The sequence below is a fragment of the Solanum stenotomum genome, unplaced genomic scaffold (assembly GCF_019186545.1).
Source record: "Solanum stenotomum isolate F172 unplaced genomic scaffold, ASM1918654v1 scaffold9649, whole genome shotgun sequence".
Lineage (NCBI taxonomy): Eukaryota > Viridiplantae > Streptophyta > Magnoliopsida > Solanales > Solanaceae > Solanum > Solanum stenotomum.
The window spans coordinates 12055-35278 of NW_026037757.1; the positions used below are offsets into that span (position 1 = coordinate 12055).

The following is a 23224-nucleotide window of genomic DNA, read 5'->3' on the forward strand; positions in this document are numbered from 1 at the left end:
AAAAAAGACATTTTTATTAATATGACCTTTAATGTGTTTTAATACACTAACAATCCAAATCGTAGTCGGTGTTCGTCATTTAATTAAGCACGGCGTGGTCTGCTAGTCGTGTTAAACCATCCAAAAACCTCCGGGTGGTACAAACTAGATTACTTCCGTAGAAGTAGGTAGCAACCTAACCTTTAAGAATTTGTTCAAGGGAGGACCCTCTAATCTATCAATGGAAAGATCTCGTGACAATAAATCCTGTCTCATTTTCTGATTTCAGGCTCTAAAGCACGAGCATTAAGTTACTTATGGAATCTAAGATCTCTCTTGACACGGAAAACTTCCTGAATGTCATTACCAATGATTACAATTTCATCAATACATACTAAAAGAAATAAACATAATAGTTTTCACGTCGACGATTAAAAAAGGACAGCTTGGGATTGAAGAAAACTAGTATCCACAGAAGCAGATTTGGCAAATCCATTTCGTGTGGCTTGTTAAAGTCCATAAAGGGATTGATTCAAGCAACAAACTGAGTTCTCTCCTTGTGGAGAATATCCAGGAGAGACATGCATACTTTTTTTTTTTTGAAAACATGTTAAGGCTTTATGCTCTAACTTACTTCACAACTTTAGTTATCATTGTCGTCCAGCTTAAAAATCATTGAATTAATATTAAGCTTCAACCTAGTTATATGTTTTATCTATTAATATTAAGATTAACAAAGGAAGTTTTTTTTTAAAAATAATTTTATAATACTTTAAAAAGAATTAATTTATGAGTAAAATGAGAAATATTTAATTATTTTTATTTTTAACCTCATAAATTAATAAATAATTTATGATAAATATTTACGAGTAATATGAAATTGTTGGAGCAACACATTCCCCAAATTTTCATTACGAGCACACTTTAGTACACAAATTCAAAACGATTCCCGTGAAAAGCCTAACACACACTGACAACTCTCTTTAACACCTCTCTATTTTCTCCTCTTTCTTTGTGTACTCTGTTTTTTCTTCCTTTAAATTACCTCAAAAAGCTTACCTTATTTGTTACTCTCTTTACTCCCTTTTCTTTCTTTCTTTCTTTCTTCTCCTCCACTTTGAATTTAGCACCAGTTTTCAGTATGAGAAATGTCTCTATGTTTTTCTTCATTCTTGGAAGTGTAATCTTTCAGCTTTCTCAAAGTGCAACTGTAATAGTTGATGGAGTTTCACTATGGAAAAATCCAATTGTCCACATTGGTGATTCCATTAGTAAGTAGTCTTCTTTATACTATTATGAACCATTTTGCTGTTTTTGGTACCTTTTTTATTTGACCAAATTTTTTTTCTTCAGTTTTTCAGCATAAGTATGAGTATAATGTGTACATTTTCAAGAATCAGAATGCCTTCAATGTCTGCAATTTCACTCAAGCTACACTTCTTACTAAATCTGATTCCAAGTCTTATACTGTAAGTTCCTCTTTCACTTTCTGTTGCTACCATCTGGCTTGAATTTTGAATTTGAAGCTGTGTTTGGACGTGCATTTTACTTACATTACAAGTGAAAGCCCAATTTTTGAAAACTTCAAAACATTTAACAAACAAAGCCCAAAATCTACGGTGAAACGCTAGCTTCATGTGCGTGACAAAGATTCAACTTTTTGAAAATACCACTAACTTCTTCTGCATATCAAACTTCACATTTGAAATTGAAAAGGGTATTAAGGGAGTTCTTTCAATTGCTGCATAATTTCAAGATTCAAGCTTGAATTTACTGAGTATTAGTTTTTACGCCAAAGTCTGAAATTTCTTGTACATAACTTCAATTCCTTCCAAATTTTCAAGATTCAGGTCTAGAATTCAAAAGGGTGTTCAAAAATCTGCAGAAAGATTCCATCTTTTTAATTTTTTTCTGATGAATTAATTTGCAGTGGCACCCATCAAGGCAGGGTGTTTTTTACTTCTCATTCAACAATGGGTCAAATGCAGCATGTTTACAAGGCCAAAAACTAGCAATTAAGGTATCTCTTTCAACTCCGGCGACAAGTCCTGCCTTCTCGCCGGAACATCCACCGGTGGGAGTTCCACCGGTGATATCCGGCGGCGTCGTGTCATCTTCTCCGGCATATCCATGGCCGTTTCAGCCCCGAGAAGCCACTTCCCCTAGCCCTTCACCAAGTGCTCTGTTCCCGGCAAATGGGCCAATGGTACCGGAAAAAGGAGGTGAAATTCCGTTTATTAACAGTAATCCAGCGGTTCCATTGCCCACTGGTGAAGTAGACTCTGCCACTATCCGCCCTTTGCCAACTTCCGGTTCTAATCACCAGGTAATTCATCAAATTGATATTACTTCCGCATCAATTTATCTGACATGGTTTGATTCATATGATTTATTTTGGGCACATTCAAAAAAAAAATTGTCTTAGAAATTTAAATTTATTCTGAATAGTTTAATGATTTTTAAAATTCTTGATGTCAAGATATCAAGAATTTAGTTAAAGGTATATGTATATAATAATAGTGAGTCATCATGTCCAAAAAGAAAAAGGTAATAGAAAGCAAAAGGAATAGTGGTAAATTGGTTTAGCATTTTTTTTTTGGGACGAAAGTGCTTAGTTTGATTTTTGCGGTCCATATAATATACTTTTTAAAGAGGAAATTTTGGACTTTCTTCAGTCTTTTTTTTTTTTTAAAAAAAGGAAAAAATACCTCATATTTTTGGTGTTGGAGACATTTAAACGATTTTCTTCAGTCAGTAGTTCAATACTTTTGCTTAAAGAAAAAAAAAGGAAAAGCCTTGGCGGAGTGGCATATCGGAAAAAAAAAGGAAGAAATAGGAACAAAATAACTCGATCAAAAGGAGAGGAACGAAGAACGAAACTTTACAACAGTACCAATAGTTTGCTCAAAAAAGAGAGAATTAATTCCAGAAATAACTACTGGTTGACTGCTAACTATTTTTTCATTTATTACTTTTAAAACCTTTTTTTATTTATTAGGAGTATTGTTAACATCTTTATTACTATTTGTTTTTTTTTTTAAAAAAAAATCTCTTAATAACTTTTTCCTTTTCTTTTTTGGTTAGTCTATCTTCTTTTTTATTTTTCTATTTTTTTAATCTTTTTCTTCTTTTATTTTAAATTAAAATAAATTAGACTATAACAAAAAATAATAGGGAAAATTACGAAAATCACTAATTTATTTAATTAAATCAAATTTACAAAAAAATATGTCTATAATTTATTTATTTGTTGCAAATGTAAACAAAAGTTATATCTAAAATATGACTATTTTTTTTAATTTGTTTTACAAATAAAATTTGTTAAAATTATATAAAAATTCAAATAGCAAAAACTAAACTTAAATTTCTATTTGTTCTTTTTGGTAAAATTTCTTTTTTTTTTGAACAAATGAATATGTATGTGTGATATCTTGTCAATATATGATATATATACATATACATGTTATAGAGGATTGAACAATATTTTTTATGAAGGAATAGCGTTGTAATATATGATACTCTGTTATGAAATGATATATATCTTGCGGTAACACATTTGATTGAGAAGTAACTTTTTCAAGTAATGAACTTGTCTCAACATTACCAGGTCAACATATGATATATATACCATATGTATAGATGATTGATCTTTTTTGGAAAATAAATAAATTAGTTAATTATGATATTTTTGTAAATATATGATATATCATCTGAGTCAGTTATATATCTATGATACCGTGTTAGTATATATATATCATGTGAAAATCATAAAGGATTGAGTTATTTTGAAGGAATGGATCATTCTTATAATACCATGTCAGTATATTATATGTGAGTATCATAGATAATTGATAGTACAATATTTTTTTGAAGGAATAAATTTGCCTTCTAAAATACCCCGTCAGTATATAATATATCATCCGGTATTAATTAATTGTCATTAGATTTGATGTCACTAAATGCTTTAAGGACATTTTAGTGAGTGCTAATTGCTGCTAAAAATACAATTTTAGCGGCAATTAAGCTATTGTCTCTGAAGATAATATTTGGTGTAGTGTAAACCACACAAAAAAGAGATTTAAACTAATCTAACTTAAAATTTTAATTTTTTTTAGGATTTTTGAAATTTCAAGAACGATCCCAAAAAAAAAGAAAAAAGAATATAGAAAAAGATGACAAAAAAGAAGAAAAAGAAAGAGGGGAATTTAATAAAAATAACCTAAAAAGTGAATGAAAAAGAAAAGAACAAAAGGGACAAAAGGAGGCTGATGATAGTGGTACTGATTAGATTCATTATTAGTTCTAATTTTATTTTCATTGATGTTTTTAAGTACTTAATTAATTAATTTAGTTTTTTCTTTTTCGAAATTTGGAAATGCAGGTGGTGGGGTTTTCAGCAATTCAAAGAAGTGTGTGCTTTGCAATTTTCTTAATGATGCTTTAGACAATGCAAAAAAGGAGAGAGAGAGAGAGAGAGAGAGAAAAGTTTGAAATGTAAAAAGAGAGATTCCACTCTTGGGATGTAGTTTTGAATCTAAAGTAGCTTTAAAAGGGGGTGATTATCATCATGATTACTACTAATATCATCTGTAATATTGCTATCCTTTGATCCTACTTTGGTCTTAGTTTAGTCTTGGCACCTTATCATTTTACTCCTTCATGTTTTTTGTCATCAAATACTATTCCCTTCGTCTCAAATTATTTGTCATAATTATGAAAATCAAATTATTTTGCCATTTTAGATGGGACTTACGCACTAATACCTCTCGGTGCATTTTTAGTGCACCTAGCCTTGATGCTCTTCTCAGAACTCGCATAGTGTAAAAAAATAGATCCTGAGTCTAACTCAACTCCAAAAGTTAGCTCATGAGGAGACAATTGTCCAAGTCCAATCTTGGACCTAATTCAACTCTAAAAACTAACTCATATGAGAAGATTGTTCATGCCCATGAAAAGAGATCGTCCATCTCTTTTATTTTTCATCTGATGTGAAACTCATCGACACATTAAAAAACGCCTTTTAAACACTGGTATTAATAAGGCCTAACAAGAATATGTTTGAAGATTCAGGATTGCTAGCATCCTTGTAGTGACCTAAAAGCCCAGGACCAAATGTTCCAGCAATTCAGGTTTTAATGTATAAAGCCCAAGACTAAAAGCTATGGTGGCAAATGTTCATTTAATAAGCACATTGTAGTGCGCTAAGGAGATATGTTAAATAGAATTGCAATTTGCAAGGCAGGCTAAAAAAGTCGTTTGGTAGCTAATTAGAGTTATACAGAAATTAATGATACATGAATTAGTTATGAGTGAATCTATGTACTTCCTCTGTCCCTAATTACTTGTTCGCTTTTCATTTTTTGGTTGTCCCTAATTACTTGTCAATTTTGACAAATCAAGAAAAATTTTTTTTTTTTACCTATTATACCCTCAATTAATTTCTTTTAAAAAAATAAAACTTCTTGAAAATCTTAAGTTTTTAATTCATCCACTTCATAATTATTAGGGGTAAAATGGTAATCTCACTTTGTCATAATTGTTGTTTTATTAATAGATGTGTTAATTTAAAAGTGGACAAGTAATTATGGACAGAGGGAGTATTATTATTCTATGTAGATATTAGTTATTCCATCTCCTATCCGCATAAAATAACACATAGATTTCCTCGTAACTTACACATATACGCATTAGTTATGCGAGTTTTTAAATTGTCAACCAAAAGTCATATTAATTTTATTTATGAATAACTTATTTCCTATCTACCTACCAAACGACGTAGAAGTTGTGCGAAAATTAACATATAAATAACTTATTTCTTATCTAGCAACGAAATGACCATAATTAAACGAACGCACCTTAAGAAAAAGTGATACAAAGTGCTCATAATAATGTTATGCTTTTATAGGCTCAATTACAAACTCATAACCACACAACCAACTGAACCTAGTAATCACCAAACTCTCTTTTTACAATCAAATGAAAGAAGTAAAAAAAAAAAAAAGAGTTATAGAAAATAACAACATTCATGCTATGTTGTTAGCCTTTTAACCTTTTCTTTTCACAGATTGATTCTTAGTTCTTATGAGATGAATGACAAACACAACAAGAGATAATATTAAGGCTGATCCAGCTGCAACAATAGGCACACAAATTTTTGAGCTCGTCTTAGGCACATTGTCATCTTCCTTTTTCCTTGATGTTACACTAGCTTGATCATCTTTATGTTCATCCCTCGAACTCGATGATTCAGGTTCATCAGGACCTACAAAATCTCCGCGAGGCTCGTTGCTCTGGATGTTTGAGTCTACATTTGGTATTGATTCATCCTTAACAACGTGTTTTTCGACTACTTCACGTGGTTTTTCTATGCTTTCTAATACATTCTCCACAATTTCTTTCTCCTTTTCTTGATTTAATTCCTCTGCTTTTGGCTTATCCATATCTTCTTTAAATGTGACCTTTTTAGAAATTTTGTTAGCTACAATTGGCAATTCTTCATGTTCCTTCACTTCAACAAATTCAATTCCAAGAATCCCTTTTACTTTCTTTGGCATTTTAACTGTCAATATGGATTTTTCATCATCAAATCTAGCCTTAATTTTATCCAAGATAACCTCATCTGGAATCTTGAAAGCCTTACTAAATTTTCTAACTTCTACATCTTTTTTGATCAATTTCCACCCTACCATCACAGTTTCTTGAATCGATTTTTCACCCCTTATCGCGATAATAGTCCCTTCTTCATTAATATCAACCTTAATGTTTTCTTGTATATAACCTATATACAGAGTTTTTACATATTAGAAGCAAGTACAAATGAACATGAAAATGGAAAAAAAATTACTATGTGTATGATGAAGAGAGAAATTAACCTTTCAAATGGACAGTAAGGATGAACATTGTGTCTGTTTCTGTAGACTGGAAAAGAGGGCCAGCTCTGTCTTTTGCAAATTGGAATTCAGTAGAGGAAGATTCATTTGCAACTCTTGTTAGTTTGAGTCCCATTTCCATTTCCATTTTTCGCTACAAGAACTTTGATTATGCAAGATGAAATAAAGTTTTTTTTTCAAGTCCAAAACAATGCTAATGCATATGTATGCTAACATAAACATGAGAGAAAAAGAACATATACTTTGCTTCATGACAAATTATACTTTGATTCAAGGATAATAACTTGCTATAGATGAAAGTTTGTTTTCTAAGTTTTGTCAAAGTTTGATATAAACACGTGAAATTATTGACGACAATAATAACATATTCAGAGTAATTTTACGAGTGGGGTTTGTATGGTGTGTCTTGTGGGATAGGCAAGCAAAAAGTAAAAGGCCTTGCCAAATATGTGCACATTGCCTTTCCAATTGGACTTCATTTGCACTACACAATGTAACACTTTTTAAGTTTAGTATTGCATACGATTGATTCGAAATTCTTTTTGCAGCTCAAACTCTATCAATGTTTTACAAGGCACACTTTTTTCAAATAATTTTTACAATAGGTCAAGTGACACTAGCATAAAAAGGCTCCATCAAATATGAATAGGTCCTAGCCTATGTTTAATATCTTCCAATAATATTATTCTACTTTTGTTTAACATCGTACTAATAAGAGTTGGATCTAGAATTTTAAGTTTATGATTTTTAGATCACAACTTTTTTATTTACTTGATTCTGAATATATATTTTAAGACATATTGCTCCAATATATTTTCTAAACAAAATATAACATTTGAGCCAAAGCTATTGAGTTCTGTCTAATCCTTAACTTTACAAATCCACAATTAAAATTACTATTAACTTCTTCTAGAAGTTCTCTAATTTAGCATTAGATGTGATTCGAAGTATTATCTACTATAATACAGAAAGATTTTGGGTCACAAAGACGAAGTATATCGAAGCAATCACGATATGCAAGCAAAGCTCATGACCTACTTACAAAGTCTTTAGCTAAATGTTTCAGTTTCAAATTTTCGTTATCTTTAGTAGGAAGTGTTTTTATGTTCAAAATGCAATTTTCTAATGCAATTCGATCTAATCAAGCTACTCTTGTGTCAAGTTAAGATGTCTATATGGTAATCGACAAAGTTAAGATGTATATGTGATTGTTATGAACAATTTTAAGTGACCATCTATATATTTCCGCTTTTATATATATAAAATCTATTTTATTGTTTCCAATTAGAAATAGAAGATAAAGATGAAATATAGGGCAATTCGGTGTGTAAAGCATCTCAGAATATACACTAATTGAAACCGTTTTTTTAACTTTGAGTTATCAATTTGAAAATTAGCTCAAATCTTCCTCAAATTGTCTCCAAACAACCCCAAAATTAATATTCAAATCCCATTAAGATGTTTCGAACAAAATTCGATATCATCCAATTAAAATAAATCACAACTACGCTGATCAAAAGATTTCGAACCAAAGTTCAATGGTCTTTAATAATATTTTCAAGTTTCTTTCTTCAAACTTAAGCAATATTTTCAATGTTATATTCATATTTTTTAAGAAGCAAGTTGTAGCGTAGTAGTAGATCTCCGCTCGTATCCTTGGTGGTTGGAGTTGTTAAATTTTAGATTTCATAGTCATATGATTTCAATGCTTTTAAGAGTGGGGGAGATGAGTTTGACATGATGTCGATAAATGGTAAAGGCTTAATTTGATGGCTAATTTCTCATAAAGACACACTAACAATTCTCTTGGCCTTGCACATTTATCCTAAATTGGACATGTAATATAATGTTGCATACTTTCTTAACACCAACTTTTTAATAAAACTTGTGGATACAATAAATTGAAGAATGAAGTGATAGGCCTCCAACTTAAAAAGTTATATAAAAAAATCAATGATAAGACTATAGAGTCATGAGTTATGATCCATTAAGTTAGCTTAGACTTGGCTATTGGTTTCCAAATCCATGTGATGTGTTTGTGTTGGATTTAACTGAGTCTTATATGCTCTTGGTCCATCAATCAATTGGGATATGCATGTTCTACTCTAAGCAGATCATGGATCTAGATTAATAACAAAGTCTGTTCGATTAAGCTTTTAAAAAGTTAAAAATATTTATCTTTCGTTTTGCTTCGCTATTTAAATTTTAAATTATGTTGTTGATTGTGAATTGTGATCACTCACTTGTTCTAAGTTTAACTTGTGTGTAGAAAATAATAAAAATAATTCTGAGGATTAGTTTCAATCAACTTAAAGTTAAGAAATAATCAAGTCATTCCACAATTGTGTGTTTTATCACTTTAAAAAATGAGTGAATAAAGTGAAAAGATTGTGATTTTGGAATTGTGAATAACAATGAAGTATTTACAAGAATATTTTCTATAATAGAAAAAGACTGTCATCATTTTTTTTGTTTTTCCACTCGGTGTTCGGTATCCACATTAAAGCCCAACAAAATTTGAATTCGCACCGGAAAGTCCCACATTGGAGGTAAAGCGCTCCCTAACAAAAGTGACTCCGTACCCAAGAGGGCTCAAACCCAAAACCTCATGATTAAGGATGAAAAAATACTTACCATTCCACCACAACCCTTATTGGTAAAGACCGTCATCATTTATTATTATTTTATAGTACTAAAAGAGAGAGAAAACCAACTTTTGGTAATTAAAGGAGATAATAAAAACTGGTTACATACTGGAAGGGGAGGGACCTTTTCTCATTTTGGCCTCTCATATACTTTTTGGTAGGTATAGAAAATGACAATTCATATTTATTGTAAGTTGGTATATATATACTTCTATAAATCTCATCTCATTTGAGTGAATTATCATATCATTTCCCAAGCTGCTTTGATTGATGTATTAGAGAAAATAGTACTATATTATTGACCATTATTTTTATACAAAGTAAATCATTATAATATTGACAAAATGGCGTGTTAATCCTATTTTGATACACCATATTCATTTAAAACAAACGTAACAAACCAAGCAATTAATAAAAATAATATTAGGTGTAACATGTACTCTATAATTTATCCTAGTTAATCCTGATTAGAATTGTTTTTGTTTTCTTTCACATCTGACGTATCTGAAAGAATTTGATAGTATTTTATTAATCCTTCAAATAATTTTATAGAAGGAAGATGAAGATGAAGATGAAGGTGAAGGTAGAAGGAGTTGGGTGCTTTAGAAATGGGTTTGGGTTAATGGGTATGATTGTGAATGAAAGTGGGTCTAATTATATGTGGACCAATAAAATAATGCCACATATTTAATTAAAAATATATATTTGCCACATCAGCTTCTGTTAAAGGTAAGGGTAATTTTAAGCTTAAATTTAACTCTAAGGACATTTTTTATTCAAATAAGTGGATGAAAGAGCATTTTTTATCCAATAGATGGAAGAAGGACATTTTTGAGCCATTTTCAATACCTTAAGGGCATTTTTGACCCTTTCCCTTCAAAAAATAATGACAAAAACACTTTAATATTAATGGTTCAAAGAGAAAATATCCATTCAAATAATAATGACAAAAACACTTCTTATTAAAAGAGGAAAATATTCAGAGACAAATATATGTAGCCTCTGTAACTCTTTGCTCTAAAAAGGAAGTTAATGTATAAGAAACTTGTGTACAATAGTAATTAGTGAAGAGATATAAAAATGGTTTATCGAATTTGCGATTCTGATAAATAATGAAGATAAATGGTGCTATATATATCTATCTTTACATTTCTACCAATTATTAGGTGCAAAGTCAAACCATAAAAATAAAAAAATAAAAACTTCTTCTATATATAATCTATCCTCAACTCCAAAAAAATTAAATAATTTTTAAAATAGAATTAAAAAACTTCTTATAGCCACAATGCTTTTAGGCAACCCTCAAAAATGAGAAAACTTTACCTACTTGTTTGAATTTTATAAGAATTAATATTGGCCAATATCAAAAGCAATATTATTTTATACTCTAAATAATAGGGGTCTCTAGAGAGGATGTGCCAACGAATTGAAGACCTTTTGGAATTTAATAAAGGATTCAATGATGTCACGTGAAGAAAAATAATATAATATAATATAATGTCAATGGCATGGTTCAATCTATTCCAAATTTTGCAACTTGCAAGTAGCAGTTGAGATGTCCACATGACATTTCCATGCATCTAATTATTTGGCTACTTGGTTAGTAATTATATTTTCTATAATGTTTCTACCCCTTATATATTTCGAACATTCACCGTTCGAGTGAAATGGTTGAAATTCTTTTACTTTTAAAAATTAGGACGATTCATATCCAATTTTGCTTTGGAAAATATACGACTATATACAATTCTTCAGTGCAATTGGAAGCCCCTCTCTCTTTCTCGATTAGCCTAAACTTAGTTCAATAGAGATTTGAGTGCTGAAAATGAAAATAAATTCTCACAACATGTGTTCATTATGACTACCTCATACATGTGTTATCAATTAATCCCACCATGAGCTAGGATGCATGCACTAGTTGTTGGTATTTCGTGCAAGGTAGTTTGGTTAGGTTTCCAATTTTCTTATACACATACTAACTTTTGTATTCCACTCATTCTTTATTAAATTAAGAAAATAATTAAAGAGAAAAGTGTTGTCAGAAATTGGATGATTTTTCATTCAAATAAGTGTTTCAAAACAACAGAAATCAAACAACAATAATATATTCAATATAATTTTACAAAATAGAGTCTGAAGAAGGTAGAATATACGCAAATTTTATTCCTATCTCAGAGGTAAAGAGATTGCTTTTGAAATATCGACCGAAAAAGGAGAAACAAAATCTGGCATTGAGTTCAATATGGTTAAAACTTAAAATAAAGGAATAATGTCAAAAAGCAATAATTTGGCAGTTACTTCATTTTTGTCCTATATAGATAGAAACCATTGATATAGAACTTCTCCTAGATATTGGAAAAAATGTTGAGGTCCACTTTCTTTGTTGCCTGCCATAATATATATATTCAGCCAGCTAATAAGATGTAACATATATTTATTATATGGCAATTAAAATTTAAAGCACACCTTCAAAGGACTTGTAGATTCATTCAAGGAATGCCTCAAATATCTCTCACCACTTAGTGGCCTCTCATTATCCAATTGGTGGTAGATACTAGTATATTGCATAATGTCAAATCTTCATTTTTGAACTTATTGATGATGTTAACCAACATGCCAGCTATGATCCAGTTCTCAAAATGAGCAATTAGCTGGCCATAAAAATATCAAAATCTAGAAGGGTTTTAGGGTGTGGGGTAGGGGGTTGGGGGAGTTGAGTTCATTTTTTTACCATGTTCTCAATGCTTTGATAAATTAAGCAAACATGTGAGATTGATTAAGCTTTTTTAAGATGCCCCCTTTTGATTGTTTCTGGTGTTTGGATCATATCAACAAACTAACAAGATTTGTTGGAAAAAGTTTCAGTTTTATGCATTATAGTGTAGGAAGGTGTGGAGAATACAGATTAGGGTAAATGATTAATAAGAAGTAGGACATTGTCTTGATGTCCGTTCATATTAGTAGTTAGTATTGCTTATTTCTTCTACTTCACTTTATGTTATTATCTGTTGTTACTTGTACCTCGATTATCATATCGTTTTGTTCTATTACTACGTATTGTTTTTGTTATTATCTATTATTTCTTGTACTTGAATGTTTTACCTTGAGCCGAAAGTCTATCAAAAACTGTCTCTCTATCTCAGAGGAAGAAATAAGATATGTGTACACTTTACACTTCACAGACAATGAATATGTTATTGTTATCGTAATGTATACAGTTTTTTTTATAATTAAAGGGTGATTTACTACTAACTAGAACAAATAATTTTGTATACCAAGTCTGACATTGTTATCTAGACAATAGAATAATAGCCTATTTCAAGCCGCCATTGTTCTTGACCCAAATTACACTATTTTTATATATTAGAAACTAACATATAAATATATTGACTTAGCACCACAATCTTAGAAACTAATAACTCCATATTAAAGGTAGTTGAATAGCCAAGAACTAAAAAACCTGGATCCAACTGCGTTGATACTTGATAGCGCAAATTCTTTACATTGTCAATATATATAATTTTGGAAATAATTCTTATATATATATTTTTTAATTTTTTATCTGATGTCTAATATCTTCATTGAAATTCAGATTCACATCAAAAAGTTCCACATTGAGCTAAAGCGTTCCACAGGGTTCAGTTAACTTATGCACATGAGTTAAAACAAAAAATAAGAAAAGAAAGTCATGTTAGTCTTACCTGCCACATTTATTCACATAAGAGAATTAACAAACGTGGCTTCCATAAATAAAAACATTGTCGAAGTCAACAAGAAAACCAGAATTTTGACCAAATCACATGCTGAAGAATTATTTAAAATTTTCATGGAAGATGAGAAAATGTAGAAAACAGCAACTCATTGTTAGACACACACAGCTCTAATGTCAGAACAAAAACAAAATTGGACCAACAAAGGCAACTCCAAAAGTATCAATGTGTTGGGATTTGCAAAAGGGTTGTCTTTGATTTAAGGATAAAATGAGACTCAATATAAAAATGACCATTCCAGATGCTGAATGGTCAAGTGATGAACAGAGACAGAACCTTTTGAAAAAAGAAAGAAAATCACTAAAATGTAAACTGAACAGTCAATGACATTCCTTTATACCGTAAAATCTCATTTTCTAAGCTTCATAGGAGAAAGTCATAGTAATAAAATGTAAACTTGGCAATATCATTGACATACTTGAAAGAAAATGTCAAACAAGAAGATAGAAACAGAGTGACAATCAATGATTTTAACATCTTCATCTAGAAAAATTCTAATTCAATGGCAACAACAACAATAGGACATTGTAATCTCATAAGTGGAGTCCGGGGAGAGCGTTGTGTACGCAGTCTTACCTTTTATCTGTTTATGAAATGTACCAAAATTTATACCAAGATTGCAAGCAACAACAACTAAAAGAAACTGAAAAAGGAAACTCAGTTGAAGAGTTAAAAAGCAAACTTAAGTCATAAGTGATTATACAATCCCAAACAAGATGAATATCACCAAAAATGGATCAAAGATCCACTTTTTTCCTAGTTTCTTTACAAATATGAGGTGAAAATACATGATTTTTACCTCTTTAAACTAATTATTTTTCTGGCACCATTAACCATTCTCCCTCATCTTCTCATCTAAAAAAAAGGTCCAAAAAAGAAAAGAACAAAAGGGGAAAATCTATATATCATATTATCCTCATGTTCTAAATATATGGCTTCCCAACAATGCAACATGTTGTTTCACTCATGATTCCCTCGTCCGATAGAGTCGAGGCCTTCAGTCCTGCTCCGAACGATTCTATGGAATACTTCCCTAACCTGGCGCTCTAAAGGGTCTAATCCATTCTTTAGACCATCATAAACAAGCCCAAGTTCATGAACTCTTAGCTTCACTTCTCCATCTTTTTCCTCTGTAATTGGAAAATGAACAGTATCGATCAATTCATTCATGTGGTGAGCGCATTTCTCCATCTCATTAATCTCCTTCAACAATCCACAAGCATTTCTACGATCCCTCTTCTTCGATTCATCCAAAATCCTTTCGTGGAGGGATAGGATTGGGACGGCCCATACGAATTGCCTAGTCACATAAAAATGTGTCTGCAGGCCACGGTCCTGGCATGGTATTGCAGCCACAAGTGCCCACATTACAAAGTATAACACATAACTCATTGTGAAAACAGCCATGGCTAATCCATTGGTAGCAATAATTTCATTATTTTTGGGAGCAACTAAATTGTTACCAATTGCTTGAAGCTGCCTAGCAGCAGACCAATTCCTAGAAACACTCCATGACAATGATCTAAAATGCCCTAAAGACTTATGATCATTCTGAGTATTGTTTCTCCCAAATGACCTGTTTCTATGGGCAACAGATGTATTAGACTCCTTCTCATCAAGCATACCAATTGCGAAATCAATCAAAGCCTTCTTGGCACGACGAAATTGACCTTCACCAACACACCTCTGATTTTCTAATGCACACAGAACAATCTCCAACTGTTTCTGCCACTGCTTTATCTGCTCAATTCCATCCCTTATCGCGTTACAAACATCCAACCCCTTCACACTCCTATCGAAATATTCAGTAACGTATCTGTCCATCGGAGGTTTGTTCAAATTAGCAGCGTTGTTGAATAAAATAGACCTGAATTGTTCCTGGCAACAGAGGAACACATCCAACAGCTTACGGATCCATGGAACCGAAAGCAATTGATCAGAATCAACAGAAGATAATTCATTAAAACGTTCAGCCACTTGCTTCTGAAAAGCTTCAAGTTCTATCTCTTGGCTAGTCGCCTGATGAGCAGCTTCCATGGAATGCACTTGATCTCGGCGCATACTCAAAAGAGATCTCCCAAAATTTGTGAAAGATGCAGATGCTCCTTGATAATCTGTAACTGGCATTTCTAGATTACTTTCTTTTTTTTTTTCTCACATGAAACAGTCAAAAGAAAATTGAAAATCTGAAATCAACCCACGAATTGTTGAATAGAAATTGGAGAAATGAAGTGAAAAAAACACGAAATTCAGATCAAATCCAAAAAGCAATGAAAAACTTAAATTGGATTTGAGAGTCCCCAAATTATCAACAACCAAATACCAATGAAAAGATTCAAAAAAGGATCAAGAATTGGTGAAGAAAATTGTTGAAAAATTAAGAAGAGAGAAGGAAGAATTTGGAGAGAAGACAAAGTCCACAAAGGCAAAGAAAGAGGATGTTTTTGGGAACCCTAACTGGAGGAAAACGCCCTTATATTGTGCTCCATTTCGACCGCGTATATGGGTTTGTTGGAATTTTATTTTTTTATTTTTTTAAAAAAGATGAAAGAGAAATTTCAATGATTGTGAAATTTGTAAATTCTCAAAAAGGTACCCCACCAACTTTTAATGAAAATTCAATGAATAATTTTTTTTTAAAAAAATGTCTTTGTTAAAAAGAAAAAATGAGATACGATGGATATATCAAATAAAAAAATAAAAAAAGGTGAAGAGTAAATTAAAAGTGCTTGGAAGTTGAAAAGTCACCAGTTGAGCTGATTTGGCTTATAAGCATTTGATTTTATAATTAAGCATTTGAGGTACTTTTCATACGCATACATAAATTAAAAAATATTTATAAGTTAATTTGATTGATTTATAAACTTAATTAAATATTCTTTAAACTAGTGTTTGGTTATAAATTTTAAATCAAATATTGGAAATTTATCTTTCAGCATCTATTTAATTATAAAATTTATTTAGAATTAAAAAAAATCTAATCTTCAAATATTTTGAAATTTCCAAAAATTATTTCAGACAAATTTTTGAGTATTAGAAACTTTCACTCACGAAAATTCAATTTTTTTTCCGAGTAACATACATATTCAAAAACAACTTTAAAATCTCAAAATTATTTATGGCCAAAATGAGAGCTAAGTACCATTAATTAGGGAGTAAATAAGGATTTTGATTTAAATTATTTAGGTTAACACGTAGTATCACACGCAAGGGACGCGTATGATGTTCAATTAAGATGGGCCAATGTAAGAACGTGTAACATAAATTTTTCAAAAAGAAGAATCTATGATATTGACTTTTATCCATTGTATTTACTTTATTTGTTTGATTTGAGGGTTAAGATTAAATTAAATGTCTAATATGTCCTATTTGTGTGAACGTTTTTGGTCACCTTAGCTGACATAGTCTTGTGAAACATATGATATAATCTAAGATACATAGATAATAGAAATGTAGTTAGGCATACCTTTCATAATTTTTTTTAAAAAAAATGTTGAAAGATGCAGTTTCAAAAAAATATATTTAATCTTTAAATTAAATGTCATTTTCTTAAAACGAGAGGAGTATTCTCCCGATTCATTTTAATTGTCATGCTTATTAGTATAAATAATTGGTTTAAAAAATTATGACATATTCAGACCATCTCTAACCACACTCTATTTTATTCTCTATTTTCTATATTTGGAGCGTAAAAAATAGAGAATTGGGTCTTCAACCACACTCTAAAAAACTCTCTATTCTCTATTTATAGAGATGTAAATAGTAGTTCTACAAATTCATCCTCTCTATTTCACTTTTTCATTATTTTAATATTATTTCTATTATTTTATAATTAAAGTATTGGTTTTCATATAAGGCTATTAATTAAATTTCTAATATTTGTAATTCTTTTTAAATGTGGTACAACATTTAAAAAAATATAATATTTAATATATACTACTTTCATCCCGAATTAATAATATTTCAAATATTTTTTTCAATTTTTGTCACTTTAGTGATAATTTGATAGTATTGTTATTAATTTTCACTATGAAGAATGCACAAAATTTAAATGATAAGATGAAAAATTTAATTTTAAAATACAATACATAACATAATAATTTAAAGACAATGTAATACATAACATAATATTTTTTAAAATCACAACAATAATTTAGTAATTCGGTAGGTCATTTTCACATTTAACAATATTCTGAAAATAATTAGTGTATGATCTAGAGAATTATTGTACTTGTGATTACGATTGTGGTTGTTGATTTCTTTTTTCAATTATTCGTAGTTGTTCTTTAAAATTTTAGAATAAATATAATTTTATATTGAATAAAGAATTTGAAAAAAAATATATTACATGAAAATTATATAGGGTGATTATTTTGAAAAAAAAGAGAACAAATTCATATTATGAAAAGAAAATGAAAATGAAAATGAAATAGAAATAATAATAATAATATATCGAGAAGAGAGAGAAAATTCTTTTTTTAAAGAGTAATTTAGAGAATTGAATTGAAGTTGGTTATCCGAAAAAATAAAAAACTCTACATTTAAAAAGTAAAATAGAGTGTAAGATCAGAAATCCCGTCGTAATGTGTTGTGCTATTTTCATTATCATTTTAGCCCAAAATAGTCACTTTTAAGGATTCTAGAGTATCATTGAGAATTATTTTCGATTATATTCTTATTATATTATAGAAGTACTCACTCTGGCACGGTGTTCCATATTAAAAGTGCTATTTTTACCATTTTATTTTTATTTAAATAAATGGTGTTTTACATAATAAAAAGATTATATTAATATTTTTTTCATTCTATTTATGTGACATCTTTTAGATTTCGAGATTCAAATAACTTTACCTTTGATTGTAAATTTTACATAGATTTTTTAAACATTTTGAATTATAAATTATTGTGACTTATAGTATTTTTTACGCAGTTTACAAATATATAAATTTCATTTCAAAGAAATTAAAGATTTCATGCGCAAATTTCCGGTCAAACTTAAACAGTTTGACTCTCGAAAAACAAAAGTGCCACATAAATTGGGACAGAGAAAATAATTGTTTTCTTTCAAATTTATCGCTATTTAGTCAAGTGATTTCATGTAACCTAGAAACTATATTTTAATGTGTACTTTTCCCTCGATCCTAACTTATACAACGCATTTTTTAAAAAAAATTTGTCCCAAAAAATGTAACATTTCACTTTAGAGTAAAACAAATATCTAAGATTACTTTTAAACCATAAATTTTAAAAGTTTGTTAATTCTTTCTAAAATTTTTATCAAGTCAAATATTGTCATATAATTTGAAATGAAGAAAGTATACATAAAAGTAAATTAGTAAGAATATGAATAATTTAGTAAATTACACATTTTTTTATAATTATTTTTTAATAAACATGAAAGACCTAAAATAACAATTAAAATAAGAGGGAATAATTAATTGTATATTAGTTTCGACCTTACGCTTACCAAATAAATACTTAAAAAGATTAATATGATGAAAATAATTAGTAGCATTAAATTGAAATTAAAAAAAACAAAATTAATTATTTTTTAAAGAGCATATACCATTACAAGTAAAATGAACCGGAGAGATAGTATTAAATAAACATGATTAAGAAAGAAAGTATAATATATAATTGGCGGTGTTAATATTTCTAATTATTCGACTCAACGTCATCATCTTACCTTACCATAATTAAGAAATTACGTAACTAAACATATTCTAATAGTGACATGCTTGGTATCTAATCGAAAATAATATAAACCTAATTGATTACCTCACGTCTCAAATGAGACAGAGTCTTACGTATTAGTCATCATGTAATTGATGTAAAAACCAAATTTATTTTTTAATTAAGAAATGAGAGTGTTTAATTTACCACTAACAAAGCTGAATCTAATACCTTAAAATAAAATACTAATCTCAGAGAGAATAGCAGACTATTCACTTCATATTAAAATTAGTTATTCTGTCTCAAACTTGATAATTAAGTTATCTTAATTGTAAAATCCATCTGGAATAATGATAAATGTTTCAAGGTAAAATATTAAAAATGTTTCCTAGGAAATTTTTTCTTCAAATTTAATTGCATAAATAATTGAGGACTTATGTCATATTAATTCATTCAATAACAATAAGCTGAATCGTCTCATTAATTTCTTTTTTATTTCTCATCATCACCTCAAAATGTAATTAATTATTTCACATGAGACTAGAACTATTCTTCACTCTTTAACATGATGTATTCCCCTTGTTTTAACGCGGCGCTCTTTCTCATTATCATCTACCTGTTTCTTTCCTCAAGTTATCAAGTGTACGTCACTACTATAAGTAGCATTCAAATTAAAAGCACATTTTGTGCTAAAAATAATATATATAAAAGGAACTTAATCCATTTCTTTTAAATCCAAAAAAAGACAAGAAAAAAGAAAGAAGAAGAGGTCGTCGTGGATGCACAAGCAGAAGACCAAGTATTTATCACTATAATACAACGATAGTGAAAATACTTACGTCACACGTTTTGTCAAATCAAATAAATGCATAAAACTTGTATTTTACTTCCCCTGTCCTCCTCAACTTAATATTTTAATTTTTCAAAATTATATATTTTAAAAAATATAAAAATAGTACAAGTTACAATAATTAATACTAATACATGTATGAAAAAAAATACGATCAAAGAATAATTCGCTCATCACATAAAGTGAAATAAAAAAAATATATATTTATTATGATAATTTATATTATTATTTTTATATAATTTTGAAATAATATAAAAAATAATGATGTAATTTGGACCCAAAATGTAAGGTGAAAGCGTGAGTGTTGTCAGTTGTCAAAGAGATATGTCTATATTGGCGCGTAAGGTGGACTGGAACTGGAACTGGACTGGGTCCGCTAGAATTCTCTAGAAGTACAACCTCTAATTCTAGCATTTTCAGAGTTTGATAATGTCAAATGGAACTATACGGATTCAGTAGAATTCAATGATTTTAATTATATATTTATTTTAAAAAATGTAATGTGTCGATGAATATGTTGCAAATTGTAGTAAGATACAATTGAAAAATAAAATGATTAAAATAAGTATTTAGATTGAAACACGAAATATTTTGTTTTTTTAAAGAAGATTTAAGTTCACACAATAACACCAAGTACCAACATAATAAAAATGTATAAACTATTAATTAAAACTACTAACTTAAGAGAAATTTAAAATTTCAAACACTAACTTAAGAGAAATTTAAATCTTGACTCTACCTCTACATATAAAATATACTTATCCTCCTATAAATAACTTGATTTATTTGGCCAAGTGCACAATACAAGATTTTGAAGGTCGAGATAGTATTGAGAAGGGTTGATTATACAGGACATAGTACAATTATATTATCGAGAACATGACTTTAGATAGACAGGAGTGAATCGCGTATTAGGGTAGAAGGCTAGTAGGTGTTGTAGAGTGGTGTCTTACCCTGGTGAAGGTTTAGGGACGGTCATAGGATTAGTCATGTCGTTATAGTTGTGTTGCTATTGCTTTATGTTATCCCATTATTTTGTTGTTGTTATTGTTTTTCTCTTGTAAAATTTACACTACTTTTCTTTTTAACTATGTTTTCTTCATTATTTTCTTCTTCTTTTGCTTGGATTAGGTACACTTAAGCCAAGGGTCTTTCGAAAACAACTTCTATACCCCACGAGGTAGTAATAAGATCAAGATTTTGAATGGTTTATTTATATATCAATTTATATACGTTGTAAAGTTTCTTGGTAGATGACTTTTCAGTTTTCTTCTATCAAAACTTTAGTTTGTCATCTTCGGCTTTACCATAATTCTTTACGTTATTAGTTTGTTATAGTTGTGTTGTATTATTAATACTCATATATAATGTAGTTTGTTTTTCCTTTATCTTATTGTTTTGAGCATATTTTCCTGTATCAATACCATCATGTTCCTTTTAAGTACACTTTTTACCTTAAAAGTATTAAATTACTTTTTAATTGTACTTAATAATATAGCATACACACAATACTGTTAGAAAAAATAATTATAAGAAATATGAATGAAGAAGAAGATGGATATGAGACATGTAATCACTTACTTTAAAAAGATATTGCACATATACATATTGGGGAAAATACAATCAAATCCCTTCAGGATGCAACAAAACACTTTGTTTATACATGCACATTTTTCTTAGGTTATTTCTAGAGAATCTTTATATTTATAGAACTTAAGAGATGACTTTCATAAAAGTCATGTTCTTTCATGAACAAATGACTTTTCATAAAAGTCATGTTCTTTCATTATCAGATGATGTTTCATAAGAGTCATGTTCTTTCATTAACAAATAACTTTTTATAACGAGGCCACAAACGAATTTGATTCATTTTCACTATTGCAATTATCCTAATTTATCATCACTAATAGTGTCAATTTCATACTTAAATCACAAGTCATATTCTTTTTCTGTCAGTTGTTCTAAGCTCAACAAATTATGATAAATACTTAAACATAATAAACATTAGAGTGAGAAAAATCATTTTTTGAAGTCATTGAATTTTTTCCTTTTTCCAACGGCAGACACTTTAGAGTTACTACCAAGTCTTACAGTAGCTCTAAATGATTCATCTAGATCAACAAATAATTTTTTATCTCAATATGATTGCTATAACCAGAATCTAAAAACCATTCATTTCTTTTATTTTCTTCTGTTTCTAAGCTAGAAAATAATAAAGTCTCTTGTTTATCTCCATAATGTTTAGCCAATTTGCATGTACTTCTCTATTTTCAGATTTTTAAACCAATAATTTCTATGACAGTGTCCAAATTTTCTGAAATTATGACATTGAACTGTTGATTTGCCACGTCTCTGAAAATTTTGATTATTTTATCGTTCCTTCCTAAAATTGTTATTATTACTCTGTTGGTAAGAATAATTACATTTACCACGGCCTCAAAAATTTCCTTTGTTCCCTTGTCCTCTACCTATGGAATTTTGAACTCTTTGATTTGTTTTAGCCAAGTTTGATATCTCATCCTTTAGATTAGGTCGATTTACCTCTTGCAACACTTCATTAAGTTTTTCTATCATTTGTTGACTCAAGGACATCTTGTGTGTCATAAATTCCCCTTCTAAATCATCAAGTGTCAAAGTGCTAAGATATTGGGTGGCCTCAAGAACTACATTTTTTGTGTGAGATTTTGTACTCAATGATCACAATACTTTTTTAACAATTTTAACAAGATCGAAGTCTTCTCCATTAGTTCTCATATTGTTGACAATATTAATAACTCTTGTAAAAAATTCTTTGACAGACTCAATTGATTGTATTTGGGTTAACTCATATTGTCTTTTAATCTCTTGCAATTTGACTCTTCTTACATCTGCGGAACGTCGATGAAAATTCACCTAAACTTTTGACTTTTCTTATCATAAAATCATCTACTTCTCCAATTGATTTGTACTTGATTTTGTATGTCCATTCGACTTCAGTTGATTGTGTATATGATAAAGTAAGTTTTTCAACAAATAATTTTTCATGCTCTTCAAAATCTATAATTTTGAATAATGATTAGAGTTGATTGTATTTTCAGTACTCATAGTCATGCACTTCAATTGCGGATCTAGAACTTCAATTGTTTTTTCTTCAATTTTGGGTAGATCATTAAAAACTTGCTCTTGGTGAACACTTTTGCTTCCTTTGTCACTAGCATCATCTTCAAATGCTTCAAACAATTTTTTTTGTGAGACAACAATGAGTATTTCAATTTCTTTTCTAGTACCTTCACTTTGTATAGACCAATCATGTTTATTACATGTCTCATGGCTTGAATTACTAGCCTTTATCGAAGAAACATCAGTTTCAATCAAATTATTCTTTTTAGTCATCCCAATAATTATTGACTTATCAGATTGACCACTATTGGAGTCCTC

The 23224-nt window shown here is 29.5% G+C and overlaps 3 protein-coding genes across 3 annotated transcripts; 1 reads left to right on the plus strand and 2 right to left on the minus strand.

Annotated features, from left to right (window-relative positions):
- Positions 1-990: 990 nt before the first annotated feature.
- LOC125853106 (uncharacterized) lies at positions 991-4668 on the plus strand (the record flags this gene model as incomplete). The annotated part of the gene is given in 5 exon segments (XM_049532778.1): positions 991-1020; positions 1022-1250; positions 1333-1448; positions 1910-2305; positions 4361-4668. Coding segments are annotated over 5 exon segments (834 nt in total), but the record flags the coding sequence as incomplete, so codon positions are not given.
- Positions 4669-5891: 1223 nt separating this feature from the next.
- On the minus strand, positions 5892-6998 carry LOC125853128 (uncharacterized). Its single transcript, XM_049532802.1, has 2 exons — positions 6852-6998; positions 5892-6757 (listed from the first exon to the last, which is right to left on the minus strand). The coding sequence occupies exons 1-2, from the start codon at positions 6994-6996 to the stop codon at positions 6024-6026; spliced, it is 879 nt and encodes a 292-aa protein (XP_049388759.1). The 5' UTR covers positions 6997-6998; the 3' UTR covers positions 5892-6023.
- A 6957-nt stretch (positions 6999-13955) lies between these two features.
- Positions 13956-15644, minus strand: LOC125853111 (protein ROH1-like). The gene has a single exon (XM_049532782.1). The coding sequence runs from the start codon at positions 15409-15411 to the stop codon at positions 14245-14247; it is 1167 nt and encodes a 388-aa protein (XP_049388739.1). The 5' UTR covers positions 15412-15644; the 3' UTR covers positions 13956-14244.
- Between the last annotated feature and the right edge of the window lie 7580 nt (positions 15645-23224).

Excerpts from the sequence above, each read along its gene's own strand:
- LOC125853111 (XM_049532782.1), bottom strand. The coding sequence starts at position 15,411 with ATGCCAGTTACAGATTATCAAGGAGCATCTGCATCTTTCACAAATTTT.
- LOC125853128 (XM_049532802.1), bottom strand. The coding sequence starts at position 6,996 with ATGGAAATGGAAATGGGACTCAAACTAACAAGAGTTGCAAATGAATCT. Across the intron at positions 6,758-6,851 it reads CCTTACTGTCCATTTGAAAG|GTTATATACAAGAAAACATT; the intron begins GTTAATTTCTCT and ends CTCTGTATATAG.